This window comes from Cryptotermes secundus, unplaced genomic scaffold (assembly GCF_002891405.2).
Source record: "Cryptotermes secundus unplaced genomic scaffold, Csec_1.0 scaffold246, whole genome shotgun sequence".
Taxonomy (NCBI): Eukaryota; Metazoa; Arthropoda; class Insecta; order Blattodea; family Kalotermitidae; genus Cryptotermes; species Cryptotermes secundus.
In genome coordinates this window covers 741767-763114 of record NW_019742444.1, presented here as the reverse complement: position 1 = coordinate 763114, position 21348 = coordinate 741767, and the positions used below count along the sequence as shown (strand labels likewise).

At 38.3% G+C, this 21348-nt stretch overlaps 2 protein-coding genes across 3 annotated transcripts in view; one reads left to right on the top strand and one right to left on the bottom strand.

Annotated features, from left to right (window-relative positions):
- The first annotated feature begins 386 nt into the window (after nucleotides 1–386).
- LOC111873111 lies at nucleotides 387–14670 on the top strand. Of its 2 annotated transcripts, none has more exons than XM_023867535.2 (6): nucleotides 387–493; nucleotides 8228–8341; nucleotides 10780–10867; nucleotides 12533–12606; nucleotides 13816–13969; nucleotides 14249–14670. In XM_023867535.2, exons 2-6 carry the CDS (start codon nucleotides 8267–8269, stop codon nucleotides 14347–14349), a joined length of 492 nt encoding a protein of 163 aa, XP_023723303.1. In that variant the 5' UTR covers nucleotides 387–493; nucleotides 8228–8266; the 3' UTR covers nucleotides 14350–14670. The 2 variants fall into 2 exon arrangements, with proteins under 2 accessions (XP_023723303.1, XP_023723304.1); XM_023867536.1 differs by having other exon boundaries at nucleotides 415–493; nucleotides 8225–8341.
- A 6152-nt stretch (nucleotides 14671–20822) lies between these two features.
- Nucleotides 20823–21348, bottom strand: part of LOC111873130 — a 12958-nt gene continuing 12432 nt past the window's right edge. Inside the window, exon 7 of the mRNA XM_023867569.2 lies at nucleotides 20823–21144. Within this exon, the coding sequence (XP_023723337.1) occupies nucleotides 20952–21144 (193 nt within the window). The 3' untranslated portion in view covers nucleotides 20823–20951. The remainder of the gene's footprint in view (nucleotides 21145–21348) is intronic.

Sequence of the window (21348 nt, the reverse complement as noted above, 5' to 3'; positions counted from 1 at the left end):
TATTAAGACATTTTATAACTTCTAGACCAACTTATCGTAATTTGTTATTATTATCGTCAAATCTAGGCGTAATGGGGTGGGCTGAGCAAGAAGGAGATGAGAAACACATACAAAGTTTTGTTCGGAAAATCGAAGGAAATGGTATATTTTAAGGTATATTTTTCGATAGGAATATAATGTTAATGTGGATCTTAAAGGAACAGGGTGCGCTGGTATAAGCTGCATTCTTCTAGCTCAGGGTAAGGTCCAGCGGCAGATTCGTGTGAGCAGGGCAATGAACATTCCAATTTCATAAAATGCACGGAATTTTTAAATTAATGCGTCATGACTGTCGGTGCTGCCAACCTCACAGTTCGACGCTGGCTGGTGGTCGTAGGACGGTCGGTCGACCTACAGGCTGTCGCAATCCTGTTTCTATGCTTAGTCCTTGCATAGCGCAGCTAGTGGATGTGTGTGTTGTTTGGTTTTGTGCGGGAGCAGACGTCCACACCAGGTGAGGCCGCCAAATGCTGACAGCTCGCAGTGTCAGGGAAACACTTGGCTTATTCCGGTTGAATTCTTTACAGCATTTCAGTTCTTGTTCGGAGTTCTAATGCAGATAATTGTCGTGTTTTAATATCTCTAATTTCTTTGTTTTAAAATAAGGGATATGGACGTTATTAAAGCAATAATACACCAGTGTCTTCTTTTTCAATAATTACACACATACCGGCCCGAAAAATCTTCTTTGCAGTGCCTCCTCGATATTTCTTTTACTCCTCGCTTTACATGTTTATAATTCCATATTATCTGTTACATGCCTTTATCCATTGTTGTGTCCTCTCTTCTAAACCACGAAAAACCTCAGGACAGAATTACTAAAGAGTTGGTATTCTTGTCCATTTCATCTCAAATACAAAGTAAAGTTCCAGCCACAACACTACAATATTCAGTAGTTTTGTTTCTATTCTTTACCTCTTCGTGTCAGAATTATCATTTCCCTAACCTATAAACTAACGACGTTTTATAAATTTCTCAAGAATGTTTTAACAGTTCTACGTGTTAAACATAGATCCGATGCCCCCAATTCGTCCACGCAGATTTAGCGATGGCCATTAATTCTAGTTTCGTCATAGTTCACACATGACTGTGCTGTAATCTCATTTGCTCGAGGCAGTTCTGTTGCATGGCACAAACCACGCATCTGCTCTTTCTAACACCGCAACAACTGATTAACCGACATTTCTTAAGTGCAGCCTGCCTATGTCTAAAGTAAACTGAAAGTAAAAGAATATAAAGAAACGCGCTGGAATATTTATACCAAAATTATATTACACATTGAATTATTTGTATGTGTGAACTTAGAATTCTTGAGTCTTCTAGGGGTTTTGAACGTAATAAAAGCCTGTTTAAACATTATATGTTTTAATAAAGACCACCAACGAGGTGATAAGATAGAACACTGGAGGAGATTTGTGATTTATTTCTGTCACAAGCGCTGAACCACAAAGATATCCTACAGCTCTGAGTCAAATAGAAATGTCTACCCTTACAAAATATTAATTCCATTATCTTGAATGCATATCTTCTACTCGAAAATAGTATGTCGTTACCTTTATATAATATTCATTATTCAGGCCAGTGCAACAGGAACGCTCTATGTTTGAATTAGTGGGTTTTTAGACTTTTCCGTCGTCCAGTATTCTAGAGACTAGAAAATACGACGTTTCGGAAACTAGATCTGTTTCCGTCCTTAGGTGAGGAAGGAGACACCTACTAAGTTCTGTCCCTTAGCGGCCTCCGTAGTCTAGGGGTAACGTTCACACCTCAGGGAACAAGTCCTCCGGGAAGGAATTTAAGCCGTGTGTCCCGTGTCGTAGTTTCCAATTCCTCCGGGACCACTGCCAGAGAGGGCCGACCTCGCTGGCAGAACGGGGCTGATATCGAGCACCAGTACTGGAAGGGCATGGCGACTGGTAGAATATTAAAGGGGGACGCACAATAGATTAACAACTAGTCGCAGTGCATGGGGAAACCCACCCCTCCAATAATAATAATAATAATAATAATAAATAAGTTGTGTCCCTTACAAAGAGCTAAACTCGATCATCTGATTGGTTAGCTCTTTCTAAGGGACCCAACTGAGCAAGTGTCTTCCCCCTTCACCTGAGGACAGAAACAGAAGCAGTTTCCTAAACGTCGTGTTTACTAGTCTCTAGAATACTGGACGATGGAAAAAAAGTCCCAAACGCCAGTAATTCTGAGTGTTACACACCATCGTCAGAACTGTTTAGAATCCACTGTTTGAATTCCGGGGATACCAGATTCGAATTTCGGCTATCGTGCCTGTCTCTTTTTTTTTTTTAAGGGGAGGTGTTCCTCGGTCTCTTCGAATGAAAATTGTAATAGTATTTTTAAAAGTCCTTGGTCATCTTGTTGCAGCTCCTTTCTTACTCAACATACATCTTCCCGTTTCATTAAGCGGCAGGCAACCTGTGAAGCGTGACTATGAGTCAGTAAGCCGATCAGACAGCATAACTGCATATATAAAGTAAAGCTATCCCTGTGGAGGCCCATAGGGTTGTGAGAAGTTGAGGGTCCCACACTATCTAGACAATCGGCTCAAAGATGGCGGTAAGGTTGTCAGCCCTACGCGCCGGCCGCGCTTTACTCCCCAAGAAAATTTATGTTAGAGACTGAGTAAACCCCAGGGCCTAGTGCGGCTGGAAGGATTAGGTCAACTGAAAAAAAAAATCCAATGACCTCATCGGGAATTTAACCCGCGACCTTCCGGCTTGTAGCATAGCTTCTCAACCACTACGCTACCGCGTGCCCCTAACTGCATATATAGGTAACAAAAACAGTAAAGTTGTCCCTGTGCTTAACTAATTAAGCACTACGCCATGAAGGCGTATGTGGGAATGGATGTATTGCTCAATGATTTCTTGACCTCGACACTAGTTGGAGGTTAGTGGTCAGCTTCACTCATCGCCCGCTTTACACCCCAGGAGAAAGAGTCCCCGGTACCCACTGTATAGGAGGTTGGATGGGCCCCAGAACTGGTCTGGACGACGAGGAGGAGAGATCTTGCCCCTACCAGGACTCGAACTCCGACCCTTCAGTATTCCAACCGGTGGCCAATCACTATCCCGACTCCAAGAATAACTGCGTATATTTATAGTGGAAACTCCATGGAGCTGAGTTCTTGAGAATACAACCAGTCGCTCAGTAACTCGAGAATTTCCCAGCATTTTATGGGACCTGAAGGTTCATTACCGTGTTCAGAAGACCCTGTCACTGGTTCCTATCCTGAGCCAGATTAATAAAATCTGTGCCATCCCAGTCCTTTTTCTGTCTGTCAAGGGGCTGCATTTCAGAAAATATACATAAATGTATTAATGAAAGAAAATACCGTTATGGGCTGAGCAAACAGAACACTCACGTTTCACTCTTTCGAGGTTACGTCTCACTACCAGTAATTCCAGAAAGTACATACTTGTTCTTTTATAAGAAGTGACAGTATTACACCAGTGAACAGTTAGACTGTGGTCTCCTAGATTGTGACACCATACAGTTTGGTTGGTGCCAAAGCATTCTTCTTCCATGTTCATGACCGAAGTCTATACTATGTCACAGTTGAGAATACCCCAATCTGTTAAATGTGATCATTTTACAATAACTTACACAGCACATTTGAATGTTGTTGACCTTCACAGCTAGTGCCATGGTTGAGAATGCATGGAACTGTACCTCCACTCGTCATATGTCCTCATGACATAACGGCACAATTGTCTCTGGTTAAGTTGCCATCTTTGCAATGTCATACAACTTTTATTTGATTCACCTGCCATCTATGATCAAGTTGGGAATCAAGTTCGGCAGCCCAACTCAACGCGTGCACGAAAACTTTCGCCGACCATGTAAGGACAACCAGTGCCGGTAGAGCCACTTTACGCAAGCCGCTGAAGTAGGCCATCTGTCAACATATGACGTCATCACTCCGGTTGTAGGATTTAACGTTATGTTACGAGAAAAGAATCTGTCATTTGTTACCGGAGTTGTCACCCTCCCGTTGGTATTGCGAATTCTTGTGTGTTACGTTACAAGCCGGAAGGTCACGGGTTCAAGTCCCGATGAGGTCATTGGATTTTTTTCAATCGACCTATCCCTTCCAGCCGCACTATGGCCCTGGGGTCGACTCAGACTCCAAAAGAAATAAGTACCAGTAATTAATTACATAATTTTCCTGGGGAGTAAAGCGCGGCCGGCGCGTAAGGCTGACAACCTTACCGCCATCTTTGAGCCGATTGTCTAGATAATGTGGAACCCTCAACGTCTCACAACCCTGTGGGTCTTCACGGCCTGTTACAGGGATAGATTTACTTTTTACTTTTACGTTGATGACAGACCGGGTAACACGTTACGGGACAAATGTAAATTTATCCATGTGGTCAACTNGTAGGCATCAGACGAAGAGAGACACCAAAAACTGATGTCGGAAGCAGCGTCATCAGCAGCGACTTGAAGCACAGAGCAAATGATGCTCGAGATGGTTCAAGTTCGTATAGCAACAGGCGTGACCAAAGTGGTTTGAACGGCTGCTGTACTGCGATGTGGAAAGCAAATGGAAAAACTACCACATTATCACTTTTCCTGGATAGTCTCTTTCCAAAAGCAGAAGATTGCATTAAGTGGAGGAACTGTTTTGGAAGAGACTGTGGACCTGTCGTCTGACAGATTACTGATGGATGGATGGATGGTCAACTAAGGACCACGTGATAAGACATGGGCGAGTGTTGGTGCAGCTTCATGCATTCTTAACCTCGGCACCAGATGGAGGCATGTTGTCAGTGTGTGTCTGTGGCTGCTCGCCACTGATATCCATTGGATAAGAGGCTGGATGGGCCACGAAATCGAGCTGGACGTTGTGGTAAAAGGGAAGAATTGTTCCTGCCAATCGAAAGCAGGCTGACAAAATTGTAGCCGCGGTGTCCCAGCTCCAACATACATGGGGCTGGACACAAACATCAAGAGATTAGGCGCTCTTTCTCAGATGGGGGGGGGGGGCTGTTGAACTAGATCATGTTTACCAGTTTTTGTTAAAGTTGTAATCTGTGCTGTTTAAAGATACATAGATAATGCCATTATGATTTTAATATGTATAAACATTTCTAATCGCATTAAATTTTGCTTTAATTTCCATCTGTATTTCCTTTTTCACTTATTTTAAAACAAAGAATAAGGGGTCATACTGAACTATTTTGTGTGACCATCTAACTTCAGGATAAACCCCGCTACCAAGAAGAGAGACGCCTAATATCGTTGTCAAAATAACGGCTACAGTCCATGGTTTATGCTGACCGTCTTACAGTGTATATACTTTTTCACCTTATTCTTCACTTCCACACTACATGTTTCAGCACTAATGTGCCATCTTCAGGTGTCTTTATGCACGTTAAACTATTGTACTGCATGCCATAATGTCTTCATTCTAAAATGACTAAAATCTGTATTCGTCATATAGGACGATGAATTCTAAATAATAAAACTTTTCAGGATTCTTCCAACGTCGCATTCAAACACGCGAATTACGCCAGTCGTCTTTTATGTGAGCATTCTTCCTACATATATTTGTGTAGCGTGTTCTGTGTTGTGTTTTGCTCCTGTTACTGCATGCGTTGTACGGCTACAGACCTAACGAATTCTGATACCTGAATAACATTGAAATCCTTCTAAACCTTATTTAAAAATTCAGTTTCGATCCGACAGAAAACATCAGACGTGCCTATTACAAGATTAGTGGGTGAATGCCGTTTGGATGAATAGTTACTGCTAATTCTGAGAACCCTAAACCTATTAGTACACTATGTGGCAAAATTCGAGTTCTTTAATCTTAAAAAAAAGGCTATGTCTGTGATAACCACTGTGCTCTCAAGAGTTAAGCTGTTAATGTTTACTGCGATCCTAAAATAGCCAGTTGACTCCCTTGCCATTCAACGAAATAAAACCTTGCAGACGACTTCGTGGTCTATTTCAAGGGGATACCTTGGCACTCGTTTAGAGGTAAAGTTATCTCTGTAACAGGCCATGGAGGCCCATAGTGCTGTCAGACGTTGAGGCTCCCACATCTTCTAGACAATCGATTCACAGATGGCGGCAAGGTTTTCAGCCTTATGCGCCAACCCCCATTTACCCCCCCCCCCCAAGGAAGATTCCTGGTACTCATTTCTGTTAGAGGCTGAGTCGACCCCAGGGTCATAGTGCGACTGGAAAGGTTAGGTAAATTGAAAAAATAACCTGTGACCTTCCGTGGCTCAACCAACTACGCTACCGAGTAGCCCACTCTCTTAGAGGCAATGAGCAAAACCACATAAGTCTCAGTATAATCAACAATATGACAGATTCGAAACGGTTACCTCCCAAATACAAGCGTATTTTTAAATGTGCTACAAAAATGACGTATTTTCATTTTTCGCACCAAGGAAACCTCTCTCGTGCTAAATACGTCACTCTGAATCATTCACTGATCATTTGCTATTCGAATTGATGTTAGAACTTTAAACTGCGTAGGTTTGGAGGAAGCTAGAATTGTGACGGTCAGTGCTTTGTACGTTGCATTTCTAGACGACGCGTTGTTGAAGGGTGCACCTGCCAGTGAGTTGAAGTGGCCTTGGTCCAGCACTGTAGAAGCAGTGGGTTACTTGGTCCGCTTGGTCCACTGAGGTGCGGCCAAATTTAGCGCATGACGTGTGTCTGTGTGGAGAGAGGCCAGCAACGTACACTCTGGGAAGAGCTTTACGTCAACCACACGATCAACAGAAATCTGTATAGAAGCATTCCAAATATCACAGCGGCGCCAGGCTGAAGTAAAGAGTAAAAATAAGCCTTCAGCGAGCGCAACACTTCCAATAACCTATTTCACAGCATCGTATTGAGGACGAATGACTGCAGAATTTCGAATGAAGTAAACCCGTGATTTTCTTATGTAATTTGTTACGTGGGAAGAATATAACGGAAGTAAAAATGTATCTGAAGCACAACATTGACAGCCTCCACCCCTCAAATGAAATATATGTATGACCTTGCAGGCTAAGAAATTTTGACTAAAATTTTCGAACTATCATACGCGTTATAATCACTGGGAATCGTCCATCAACTGTCCCATGAAGTTCATTTTTTTTGTTCAAAAATTATATATGAGAGGAACTGCATTGCAGTCCTCGTGTGAAGTATTTGTGGCAGGCACGGAGATTTTTGTCTACGTCACCATGTCCACATAGGTTCCGAGACTCGCCCAGCCTCCTACTTAGTGGACCCCGGTGGGAGCCCACACAGACCTTTGTGCCATGATATTTAATCACAGGTGCAATTTTACGTTTACTTCCTCATGAAGTGACAGCTCTGAAGCCACTCATTTAAGAACTTGTAGTACACTTTTCTTTTTCTCTCTCTCAAGAATTAGGCATGCTGCTTTGTTCCAGTTACAAATTAATCTGATGTATATCTTGTCCTTTGGGCACACAGATTTTAAAGGACTGTGGTTCACACAAACTCCTATCAAATGGGTACTGGGTGCTCTCTCCTTGGGAGTAAAGCAGCCAGGGCATGAATTTGACCATTCACCTCCAGCTGATGCCAAGGTCAAGAAAATATGGATCTACACTTCCACTCCCCCATACACCTTCATGGCACAGTGCTTAATTAGTTGAGCACAGGGACAGTTTACCTTACATTTATGGTCCATGGGGCATACGGTAGGGCAGTTGGTTGAGGCACTACGCTACAAGCCTGAAGGTCGCGGGTTCGAGTCCCGATGAGGTGGATTCTTTTTCAATTTATCTAATCCTTAGAGCCGCACTATGGCCCTGGGTCGACTGAGCCTCTAACAGAAATGAGTACCAGGAAACTTTCTGGAGGGGGAGGTAAAGGGCAGCTGGAGCATAAGGCTGACAAACTTACCGCCGTCTATGAGTCGATTGTACAAAGAATGTGAGAGCCTCAACCTCTCACAACTCTATGGGTCTCCACGGTCTGTTACAGGTATAGCTTATGGTCCATAGAGTTCGTTAATAAAATTTGAATCCATGTTGAATGTGAAGTTCACACCCTCCTCCGGTTTAAAATCTTGTCAATATCTGTACCCTTTGTATCCAGTGTATTTCTAAAGAAATGTTTCACCTTTGAATTGATACACTACAGTAAAATACTTACATAAATTGTTATAATTGTATCCTGTGTGTTCCAGCAGATCCTGAAGCGCTTGCTGTGGTGATCAACCAACAAAACAATGCCAATATTGAACAAATGTTGCTGCTGTGGCTCGCTCAGAGCTGGTGCCATCATTAGTGGGGTGCTTGGTGTGGTAATAACTGATGATTTTTTTTTACTCGTGGAGCTGAGCCCTTCTTGAGAAGCCACCAATTCTGCCGCTACTCAAGAATCTCCCAGCATTTTATGGAACCCGAAGGTTCATTACCGTGTTCACAAGAACCCTCCACTGGTCCCTATCCTGAGCCAGATTAATCCAATCCATACCATCCCATCCTATCTCTCTGAGATCTATTTTAATATCGTCCACCCACCTACGCCTTGCTATTCCCAGTTGTCTCCTTTCTTCCAGCTCTCCCACCAATATCCTCTATGCATTCCTATTCTCCCTCATTTGTGCTACATGCCCTGCCCACGATTTTATGTCTTATGCACTTTTCTATGTCCATTATTTTCTAGATGAACTTCATTGTGAATATAAATATTTGAAACATATCCATTCCTAAATTTTGCATAGTAATTCGTTAAAATAGTTTCATATTTCTGACCCAAAAAGATAAGTTTATGACATAATGGCTCACAGAAATGTCAAGTAATCCTCTGACAGTGTGCCAAACTGTTATTCTGCTTGTCAAGTTTTCAGCCTTTGAATTAGATCATCCACTTAATGCATTTAACACACTTGATCCCATAACACTGGTGATGTCATTAAGGAATGGTTCCATATGTCACATTAGAAGTACCATTCCATTTTGCTTAGTACACTGTCCTCATTTAGCTGGTGACCAATAAGCAGGATTGAATGTGCCATCCCTTAGCCTAATTGTTATTACAAACATCTGAACACACCTGTGTACTCTGCCCCATATCATAGATCAGATATATTCAAAGAACAAGCTACAAATTTAATTCAATCCTACAAAGAACCACAGTGCAGCCAAAAATAGTACTTTAAATCTCTCTTTCTTATGAATCATTTAACCAAATTCACAAAAGGAAAACTGCCTACTGTCACTCAGGATGTAAGGAATACAGGCTTTTCTTAAAACTTTTGTCACGTTATTATATTCTCAGCAGCAGCAAAGTTTTGCTGGAGTTTTCCATGTGGCATCCTAGTGATATACATTGATATCCTATACGGAGAAAGAGCTCAAAAATAAGATATCAAAGCTTACAAAGTTTTATGGCTCCTACATTTGATAATTTATAGACAACCATAGTGAAACTGAAAGTGACATAAGCAGGCTAATGAATAACTTAACTGAAGGCATGATGTAATAACAAGGGAGGCCTGAACATATTAGAATTTCATAGTAGCACATGAAAGCTTGCCTCGTGTCATATCCTGGTGTTTTCAAAAAATATATTTCAGTAACCCTCCATCTGTGCAAGGGGACAATTATTTAATATGGTGCGACATTCAGTAATCACTGTCTTCTCATAAATCTTTACAAATTCACAGACTCTACAAGAGCTGAAGAAAGCAGTCTTTTGGGATTTGGCACCGTGTATATGTGGTGTTAACCAACGTTTCGGAAGAATGTATCACCTCCATCTGCTTTTACCGGTTCTCACGGTCTCTTCGCTTGCAGATTTCTTATATTTTTTCTTCTACCCTGAAGATGGAGGCGATACGTTCTTCTGAAACGTCGGTTAACACCACATATACACGGTGCCAAATCCCAAAAGACTGCTTTCTTCATAGTCACCACCGTGAAAGCATCAAATCTTACATCTATAAGAGTTCATTTCCTATCAGAAACTTTGCAACTGATATCTTCAGTATGAGATTTGAGGTTATCACAGAAGTGAAGATTTGGATTGCGGTTTTCTGGGATCTGACTTATAGTCTGACAGTTCGGATTACCAGCAGTCCAGATTCTTCCAATTTCTCAAAAAAATGGGAAAATGCTTATTATAATAAATGTGCATTATTAACAGAGATATCAATTATCTTTTTAATTTACATATGTTTTGCTCTAATCAACTCTTTAATTAGGAGAAATATCTAATTTTATATTAAGCAAACGGAGTTGTTTGAAATATGAAAATTTATACACAAAGAGTTTATTTATGGTGCTTTCTGATTAGCTAACCCAGACAGAGGCTGATAAACAGAGTTGTCAAGGAAAATCTTGGGGATAAAAATGCATGATTTGTGTAGATGAAAACAGGAATAAAATTACCATAAAAACACCAGCAACAGCAAATTTGTATGTAATTATTATGGAGATATTAAATGATTTGCATTTAATTATTAAAAATTTGGGTCTCTTGGTTAATGCAGTAGACAAAAGAGAATAATCTGTAATTAATTAATCATGATGGCTCTGATAATGAATGACACTGCAAGCTATCAGTTTGACATCTTTTCTCAAAAAACTAAAACATTACATGAATCTCTGCACCCATCACTGAATAAAATATGTTATGATATTTAAATATTTTAAGTAGCAATGACCACGTATAGCTTAAAATTCTTTTCCATTCTTCATTCAGTTTTTGAAAACTATTAATTTTGAACTTTTTCAGGTTGTTGCTGTACCAACACTGATTCTTATCCTTGTGTTGAATATAAAAATGAAAACAATCATCATTGACACACTACCACATGAAATAGGTAGGTCTTGCATTTCTGGATAAATTGTATTGATTACTCAGTTCTGATGGACCTACCAGTAACCAATTATTGAAATGCCAGTGTACTGCAGCTTCACTTTGCTAATGTTCAGTTCATTTCATCCTTCTCATTATCACAACCACTATCATGTCACAGTGTCACATATATTCAATTTTGTCATGTTCTTATAACCAGATCACAAATTTTAGAAGCAATGGATTGCAAAGAACTATTTGCACTCTTCCTGATAATATGACATGGTTCTAACAGTACATTCATTTCAAGCTGGTGTTTGGTGTTCTGCAGTATTTGAAACCTGTCAAGAATACATCATTATTATTGGTAGTGGTGTTGCGTATTCTCCATTTCATGTTGCTCTGATTGATGGACAGAGCATGTACAAAGCACCTTGCAATAAATACTGATAAATTTATATATATAATTATTGTGTATGAAAGACAGTGAATTGGTTAGGTGTAATGTACAGATATGTTCATTGTAAAGCAGTGATGAGGTGTTCATTTTATCCCTGTCAGGTCAGCTAACACTTTGAAAAATAAAATAAAAATTGATATTCCATACACTGACAGGGAAGTAATCAGATAATGCATTGTCTGCCACCCCCAGCCTGCACATCAAAGGTGTGTCAGCCATTTCCTTCAGGCATATGCTAGCTGTATGTGATGGCAGGCACAATGAGAAGAGACATGAACTAGGCTGAGAAGAAAAAGTGCATAATATTCCAAGCTATTTTATTAGCCAAATAGGGAATATTAAGAAGTTGCTTGTGTGCTTGCAGGTCAGAGATATTCTCACTGACATATTTGTTGCACTGAATTAAAGTATGGGGTGCAATATAAAGCAAAAGTTCAGTAGTCCCTAATAGTTTTTTTACTAGTTTACATTTCCTTCCTCTTTCATTCCTTAACGTTAATTTTTTATGTCATGTATGCATAATTGTTGTTTGCCTTAGGGTTTTGTTAGCACTTTTGAAATTGTCACACTTTGCCACTATTGTAAACAGATATTAAAATCTGATGACTGGAACGGATTTTCATTATCACTGATATTTTAAGCTGAATGTAGATGTGCTACTAGATGTTTGATGTTTCAATGGAGATTCTCTTCAATGAAAGTCAGAGTATTAGAAGTATATAGAGTCAAAAGTCACAATAGTACTTCATTTCTTCCATTTGAGGTAACAGTAATACTTTTTTATTTCTTCTTGGTACATTTGTTGTAGATGGTTATTTGGTACAGAAGTTTCTATTTGAAAAGTGTCTTCTTCTTGCTGTCTTGTTAGATTTATGTCTTGCTTTTTAGGATTAATTTTTTATGAGCAATATATAAAAAATAACAGTATCTTCTGCTAGAAGAAAGAAATTTGCTGATAATACACAGTGGTTTTACTGTCCTCTTTCATGTGAAGTTTTCACCATGTTGCACTCAATGAATGTATTAGTCTGCTGCAAACGATAAGACAGAATATGCAAACCCAGTTTTCTGGCATTTTTATAATCTGCAGTTGAGCATTAATCCTCCTGATAACTTTTTATTCATATAGAAGCTGACTTCTTTTCTTTTTCACCATTCAGATATTCAGGTTAGCACCTGCACCTTCACTGTATTATTATATTCTTATTTATAAATATATTATTGTTTCAGTAAAAATCATCATTGCATTGAACCTGGTAATGACAGTACTAATTTCTGTTCTGCTTATATGGGGAGCAGTCAAGGTAAGAACATTCATTTAGTCATTTGTATGGACAGTCTCACACATTTTTCTGGATGTTTCATAATGTAGTACTCACACCTGATCTTCAGGCTTTCAGGCTGAACTTTTGTAAGCAGTTCCTAACTGTTCCATGTTGAACACATGTCCATTCCAGCTTATATTCTTTAATTTGAACATTCTAGTAATATTATATGAAGTGTACAAATTATGAATTTCTTCATTGTTCATTATTATCCAGTTTCATATTACTTCCCCCCTCTTAGGTCCAGATGTTCACCTTAGCACCCTGTCACATGCATGCAACAAAAGAGGCTATATGGCAAGCACAAAGTTATAAATACTTGTAGTTACGATTTGTAAGATCATAGTAAAGCCAGTTACCAATCCAAACCCCATGTCAATCACTTAAATTGTGACAGAATATTAGTCTTTAGACTTTTTGGTAAGAGCTGGAAAGGCAAAAAGTTTCGGAATGTATTGGTAGCATTCCTCTAGTTCAATCTGCGTTTAATTTCTCTGTGAGTGTAATTCTGATCTATTGTTGTCATTCCAAAATACAGATTTCAATAGTAGCTTAAACTGGAAGGTATTACTGGTATTTATGCTTAAAACAGTACATTGGCCAACCAAATCTGTCACATTATTTTACCTGAATGAGCACACTGGAACCTTATGAAATATGGTCTGTTATAGCATGGAGCTTTTGTAGCACAAGATACATTCCATCTTACATCCCAAACTGGTGGTATGAGCTTGATGTTTTTAAACGAAATACATATATCAGAAATAGTTTAGCGTCACCTGTGACATTAAGGATAATATTATTTGTATGTGGCCATATATAGCATAGTTTATTTGTAAAGAGCTTTCATCCAGTGGACTGCAGGAAAAATATTACTGGTTTAAATTTCTTCAAGCAGAATTTTTCGAAAATTTTATATTATACAGAATTTTCATATGCTGAATCTTTTTTAAGATAGATATTATCAAGTACATCATAATAATATATAATGTATTTCATTTTTGTTATATGACGGGAGTGATCTTTATGGTTTGCTATGTTGTAATGTCAAGAGTAAAGCTCTAATTTAAAAATAACTTATTTGTATGGTAAATAAAAGTCTGTGATACTAGCTATACTTTGTATTGAATGTGATTCGTATACCATAAATAAGTACATGCCATATTTAATAATTTATATTTGTTGCAGCGAAACAAGTTCATGATGTTGCCATGGATAATGTTGTCTATTATGATTGCAATTGGTGGACTTATTTCAGTCATTTGGACAGCAGTAGAATTTTATGACAGTAATCACAACACAACAGGAACATTAGTCCTTGTGTTTGGACTTCTTGGTGTTGGTAAGCATGTTACCAATTTATACATGTAAGAGTAGATACAAGGGAAAGTAAAAAACTAAGGCAAATTTAATGTACCTCAAAAGTTAATACTGTCAGCACAGAAAAATGTGGCAGATAAAACAATATGGTAAATACACTATGGCATTTTATATATCAGTGAATTTTGTCAGTAGTATGTTGTGATAAAATATATTCTTGTAATATGTCAGACAATGTGAAGCTTAAATCATACACAAATCCAGCACAGATTTAATTATATTATGTATAATTTTGATACAGCTTTAATGGTGTACCTGTGGCTAGTTGTACTGAGCTATTATCAACAACTGGTAGAAGAATCTCATCGTGGGACATACGGAAAGGTACCACATCGGCAATAAATCGCCAAGCAGAGATTCCCAATCACTGAATTATCAAGCAACATTTACACAATAATGTGACATATAGCTGCAGCTGCAAAAAGGAACTTTCTCTGAAATTATTTCTTAACTCTTGAATATTTAAATTTGATACACATCTACAGATACAAAATTATTTTGATGGCTCTGACTGAAAACACTCTTCCCACTATCTCAAAGTTATGGTGGTATCCAACTGTTACTTCGTGCAAATTCAGTGGCTGTAGTATGTGGTTACTAGATAACATTAGTGATCATACAGTTAACAGTGAAAAGAAATTACTTTTGGACCTAATGGGGTACATTATAGCACAGATGAAAACACTCTTCCCACTATCTCAAAGTTATGGTGGTATCCAACTTTTGCTTCATGCAAATTCAGTGGCTGTAGTATATGGTTACTAGATAACATTAGTGATCATACAGTTAACAGTGAAAAGAAATTACTTTTGGACCTAATGGGGTACATTATAGCACAGATGGTTGAGGCACTATGCTACAAGCTGGAAGGTTGTGGGTTCAATTCCCGATGAAGTCATTGGATTTTTCAATTGACATAATCCTTCCAGCCACACTATGTCCCTGGGATCAACTCAACCTTTAAAAAAAATGATTACCAGGAATCTTCCTGGTGGGAGGGTTTAAGGGCAGCCGGCGCGTAAAGCTGACAACCTTACTGCCATCTGTGAGCTGATTGTCTAGAAATTGTGGGAGCCTCAACATCTCACAACCTTATGGGCCTCCACAGCCTGTTACAGGGACAGTTTTACCCTGGGGTGGCACAATATGTACTCCATTTAATGTATATTATATGATGTTGCTTTGCACTATCATAATAAAAACTATCTATTTCACATAGCCATCTCACACAGCAACAGGTATTATCAGTTACACATTAATTTTTTATAATCATCCTGTCCTCAGACTCGTATAGTTTTCAATGACTCTGTTAAATCTCCTTACATAATTCAATTTTCATTTTAACAAGAGCATAAGTCTAACAGTTATTTATAAAGTATTGCCATTGATAATGGTGCATGTTGTTTAATGGTAATAGTTAAGTGTCCTCAAATGCATGTGAAACTTTACATATAACAAGGGCTTCATGTTTATAAATCTAACAGTGAGGTTGCTGAATTCTCTGTTCTACTTCAGTGGAAATTAACAGGATTATGTGTCTATTACAATTTCAAGGTACAGTAATATACATTATAAAATAGATAGTTGAATGAAATAAATCTACATGAAATAGTCCTAGTTGTTCAAGAAGAATTTCTACAGTTAGTCATTGCAGATGAATTCTGATAATAAATTATTTTGTCTTGTAAGTAAATGATTTTTTATTTTCATTAGAATGACTGAAACAGTAAACCTAGTCATTTTTAAAAATTGGTTTAAATTATTATAAGTGATACACTGGAAATGATAATATTAGTTATGTAATAAGACCATATAATGAGTAAAAAATAAATGTGTAAATTATTGTTGATTTTATATATCACTTGTCCTTGTGGAAAAGGCAGTTTTGTTGTTATTAGCTTAAAATGTATATTAACACAAACTTCTCTTGTAACAACGTGCTGAGATAGTTTTCTGTAGAAGATATCACAGGTAAATAGTCTTCAAATTATATATCAATAATATTTTATAATTTATAATCTTTTGTCTTGACTGTCATGAATTCTACAACCACCAATTTGATGCATCCAACCTGTGAAAGTCTTACATGTCAGCCAAAACCATGTTTGAAAATTAGGTTTTAAAAACAGATTATTCTCTATAGGTTTGTGACAGTGTTGGATCATTATAGAAATATTATGTTGGACATAATCCATTGTGGAAGGTGTATTTGATATATACAATGTTTTTGGAGTTGGTTCTACCCTTATATTTGAGTGAGTGGTTATTATATTGACAGATATGTTATTAAGAGTGCTATCTTCTGGGATATAGCACTGTGTAGTTCGTTGAAAGTCAGGTGACGTTTCAGAGGAAAATATCGCCTCCATCTTCAGGGGCAAAGAATAAGAAGAGCATGAAACCAATGTAAAACCAGGTGGCAAGCAGAGCAATTGGCCTGCTGAAATTTTGGATCATATATTAAACAGGATGGAAATGGAGGAGCGGAATTCATTCCTGTTGGCTTGCCCACAGGGCAAAATGAACACTCCTAGCACCCATTGGCAGAGCTTTTATATTTCACATGCATACAGAACCACATGATAAACTATAGAAGCAGTGACTCAGTTTTACACTGAAAGCATAATGTACACTGTACAATGTCTGGAGCATACTTGACTTGAACATTTTGAGAGCTGGCTCTGCTTCTAAATGCTGTCTGTATAATAATAATGGTAATGTAATGAATCAGTCAATATCAACGTTATTAAAGAACTCAGATTTCTTACTGTCACTGCACAGTGCAGTGCATGAAATAATTAAGTGTGGTAGATGGTTTTAATTTTAGCTGATAACTGATTAGATTATAATTTTAGCAAGTATGTAAAAAAATGTGGTATACACTCCAGACAGTTGTGAAGAGTTCCGTATTGTGGTATATATAATATGGTGCAGTCTGTTGAGAGTCAAGCAGCATTTCAGAGGAACATGTTTCCTTTGCCTTTTTCATGCTGGTTTCTTACTCTTCAACCCTGAAGATGGGGGCACCATATTTCTCTGAAACAGTTGACATGGAGCAGACTACATGGCATTACATCCCAGAAGACTGAATTCTTCATAGTCATTCCTGTGAGAACCTCAGATTTGACATGCTACATATTTGATTCCTTTTGCTACTTAGAATGAAATATTTACTGTGTAGGGTTATAGCAACCACTATATAATCTATGCAGCTGAGAGAACAACGTTAAACAAAATGAAACCTAAAGACATAAAACTGTTTTGAATGGTTTTCATGATCATAAATCAATTCTAAAGTGTTCTGACAGTGGTAAGTTACGCCTGGTATTCTTGAGTTTCAGACTTTGTCCATCTTCTGGTATACTGAATGAACATTTTCAGAATACTGAACAATGGACAAAGTCCAGAAACACAATAATGCCCCCTGAATTAATGAACCTACTCTAATATGATTCTTGATTGCAGCATATCGACTCCTTCCATTCCTTCTACCTTTGAGTAAACTGAGGTGAATTTATGCACAATATTTCTGATTTTGCTTTTACAGAGGATATTTCAATTACTGCTCAGTATGTAGTATTATTCATACCTACAAACTTGAGCTATGGATCTGATACAATATTACAATACACTGCAGCAGGATTGATACAGTGAGGCAGATTTTCTTGCTACACTATTCATTTAGATAAAAGGAAAATAACAAAACTCACACATAAGACTTCAAATTCTGAGTTATGGCATACATTTCCACATTTCTGACTTCACAAATTCTGAGTTATGGCATACATTTCCACATTTCTGACTTCATACATTGAAAGTAATGGTTTCAAGTCGTGAAGTAGCTATTTTTATGTGAAACAGTTTGCTATCAGCAAAATCCACAATATTATGGTACAATGACAATGATCAGTATGGTATAAACATTAATGTAATATAACTAATTAGTAATAGACTGAGTGATCTATTGTTAAATAAATGTGTAACATTTCCAGCACATGCCCTAAGCGCTTGTGTCCATCATGGTTGCATCGGCTGCATTAACAGTAGCATTAATACCCATCATTATTATTCCACTAATTTCTTTTTATAAACTGTAATATACCACTAGTCAATATTTTTGATATTAATTGTACCTTTTCAATTTGTCTGACAAAAGAAAAATACAGCAAAATAAAATATAAAGACCTTTAAACATCTGCTTTTGCAAGCAAGTTATGATTAGGTAGGTCTGTAAGATTATGCGTGTTACAACTGCAAGTTTAACTAAATGTAAATGTATCCTAACTTGAGATCTTTTGTGTGTATATTTATATATCTTTGTTTATATGAATGTATTATGCAGAATCTATTTTTGTGTACAAATAAAAGAAATATATTTTTATTGTTGTATTGTATTTAGGATATATTTTTAATGAATATCAAAATAAGGGAAAGAAACACAAAGTATACTTCCTCTACAACACATCTGAGGGGCAATCTTGTGGAGGAAAAGTCCTGCATGTTCAGCAGGATATGCAGTATAACAATTCTAGTTCACATTCTTGCTTGAAAGAAACTCTTAATAACATTTTAATGATAGCTATGTCACACATTCTCAAAGATGTTCTACGTGTACAAGAGGTCACATTCACTTCCTTCCCATCCTTATAGAATCACCTTCATTTCAGCAGTTGTTGGGTTAAATGGCAGCAAATCTGTGATTAATTTGCTGAGAAAACTTTTACAATAAAATATTTTTCAGTCATGTGGACTGGGTCAAAATGAAGGGCCAAGTGAGCCCTCATAATGCAGTATAAAGATGAATATTTCCAAGAAGATACTAGTTTTCAAATGAATGTTATATGCATCTATCAGAGTGCATTATTAAACAAGTAAAAAGTTACATGTTTTCAAAGATGAGAAGAGCTTCTTTGATGTCTTTGCATAGAGAAAAAATTGCATTTCTGGACATGGAATCCTGTGTTTGTTTGTGCTGTATGAGAATAAAAACCGTAACTCTATGTTGAAATAAGGAATTCTCCCAATGATACAATTTATTAGCTATTCTATTGTGCCAGCAGCCATTGTCTTTGAATGCAATGTCTGCAGCAAGATCACCTACAATTATTCAATTAGGAAAACAGGTGGCATCAAATTTTTCAGGATGTTTCATTTTCACAGAAACTATCCACACCCTTCAGTTCTCATGCTGCCAGTTTCCCACCTGTAGGAATATCTAATGAAGCATCTCTGTGACACCTATAGGGAAACAGCACAACTTATCATATGGCACTATTCGAAACCCATATCCAAAACCTGAAGTGTGTCTTCAACATGATGGCTCTGACATTGAGGTTGTCCCATTGCATGCCATTTTACAGCATATAATGTAAGGAATTATTTAATTTTTAGACTTCTTCATATTTCTGATTATTTTATACTGACTCAAAAACAACTATGTAATTCCAAGAAGTAGAGTCATCCTTGAAAAACTAATAGTTGCTCAGCTAGTCAAAAAGAACGCACTGCTTCTTATTGAATTATAAAGTTTATTACAGTGTTCAAAACTGCCTGCCATAAGTCCCAAACCCGGGTCAGCTTAATCCAGTCCACACTTATGCCCCCATTTCTTTGAAGTTTGATGTTAATAGTATCTTCCCATCTACCGACACAAATTCGATATGATCTCTCCCCTTGAGGTATTTTGGCTGAACTTTAACACAAACATGATTAATTAGATTGGTTGAAATTCATGTCATGTAGCAGTGTATAAGGGGCTAGTTCTACAGTCAGTGCTACTGTTACTGAAGTTTTTACTACATTCTGGTTTATTTACTAATGCTTGGGGGCACGCTGTAGTGTAGTTGGTTGAGGCACTATGCTACAAGCTGGAAGGTCACGGGTTCAAATCACGATGAGGTCACTGGATTTTTTTTTTTCAATTGACCCAATCCTTCCAGCCGCACTATGGCCCTGGGGTTGACTCAGCCTCTTAACAGAAATGACTACCAGGAAAATTCTTGGGGGTAAAGGGCGCCCAGTGCATAGGGCTGACAACCTTGCCACCATCTATGAGCCGATTGTCTGGAAAATATGGGAACCTCAACATCTCACAACCCCATGGACCTCCACAGCCTGTTACAGGGATACCTTTACTTAAACTTACCGCCATCTGTTAGCCGATTGTATAGAAAATGTGGGAACCTCGACGTCTCACAACCCTATGGGCCTCCACAGCCTGTTACAGGGATACCTTTACTTAACCTTACCGCCCTCTGTTAGCCGATTGTATATAAAATATGGGAACATCAACATCTCACAACCCTATGGGCCTCCACAGCCTGTTACAGGGATACCTTTACTTAACCTTACCGCCCTCTGTTAGCCGATTGTATAGAAAATGTGGGAACCTCGACGTCTCACAACCCTATGGGACTCCACGGCCTGTTACAGGGATAGCTTTACTTTACTTATGCTTGAGTGCTTATACAAGTATAATGTAGGATGTGCATTGCCACCAGAAGTGTCGTTAGGTCACCATTTGTTTGTTTGTGAGCTGGAGTTACAACTACGAGTCACATGTCGAATCTGATCTAACCAAACGTCCAGTCACACTACAAGGTGACAGAAATTGGATCTGAGCTAGCCAATCGCTCAGTTCTCGTAAGGCTGAATAGTGACTAAAATATCGGAAAGAACTGGGAAGCAAGAGGCCGTTCCTCTATCCTGGCATCTGCCCAGTACGGCAGGGAAAATTACAAACACTTCAGTCAGAATAGCCGGTATTCGTGTCGATATTTGAACCCGGGACCTCCAGAACATGAAGGAAGAGTAGATTGCCTTGCATATTTATATATTTCATTCAAATATTCAAGAATGAATGGAATGAACTATACAGAGTTTCAAAATTTCCACAGAAATGTGTTTTTACCAGCACTGCAATACCATGGCTTCAGGACACAGATTTAATCTTGCTCTCTGTACAGAGAAGGGAGGGGGACATCAGGGTTCCAGATCTCTATAGTTGCTCTAATATTGAGGGCAAGGAAAATGGCGGCCATGCCAGTGATGTGCATTGTGCAGCCATCTCCTAGATCTCCATCTTCTCTTTTCCTCCGGATTGATAAAGCAGGAGGCTCTATCGGTGCATCCAGCCATCTTGAATCAAAATTATATCCAGTAGTTAGTTTATATTGCCGGTCACGGTAGCCGAGTGGTCTAAGTCTAAGGCATGCACTGTCTTCGCTTGCTTGGAAGCCGGGATCGTGGGTTCGGATCTGTTTCCTATGAGGTACGAACTGAATTCTTATATATTATTCTTATACACTGCCGGCCACAGCAGCCGCGTGGTCTAAGGCATGT

Bases quoted from the DNA above. Each gene is read 5' to 3' on its own strand.
- LOC111873111 (XM_023867535.2), top strand. From the start codon at position 8,267: ATGCCAATATTGAACAAATGTTGCTGCTGTGGCTCGCTCAGAGCTGGT. The intron at 10,868-12,532 runs GTAGGTCTTGCA...TTATTGTTTCAG, and splicing joins CACACTACCACATGAAATAG to TAAAAATCATCATTGCATTG. The intron at 13,970-14,248 runs GTAAGCATGTTA...ATTTTGATACAG, and splicing joins GTTTGGACTTCTTGGTGTTG to CTTTAATGGTGTACCTGTGG.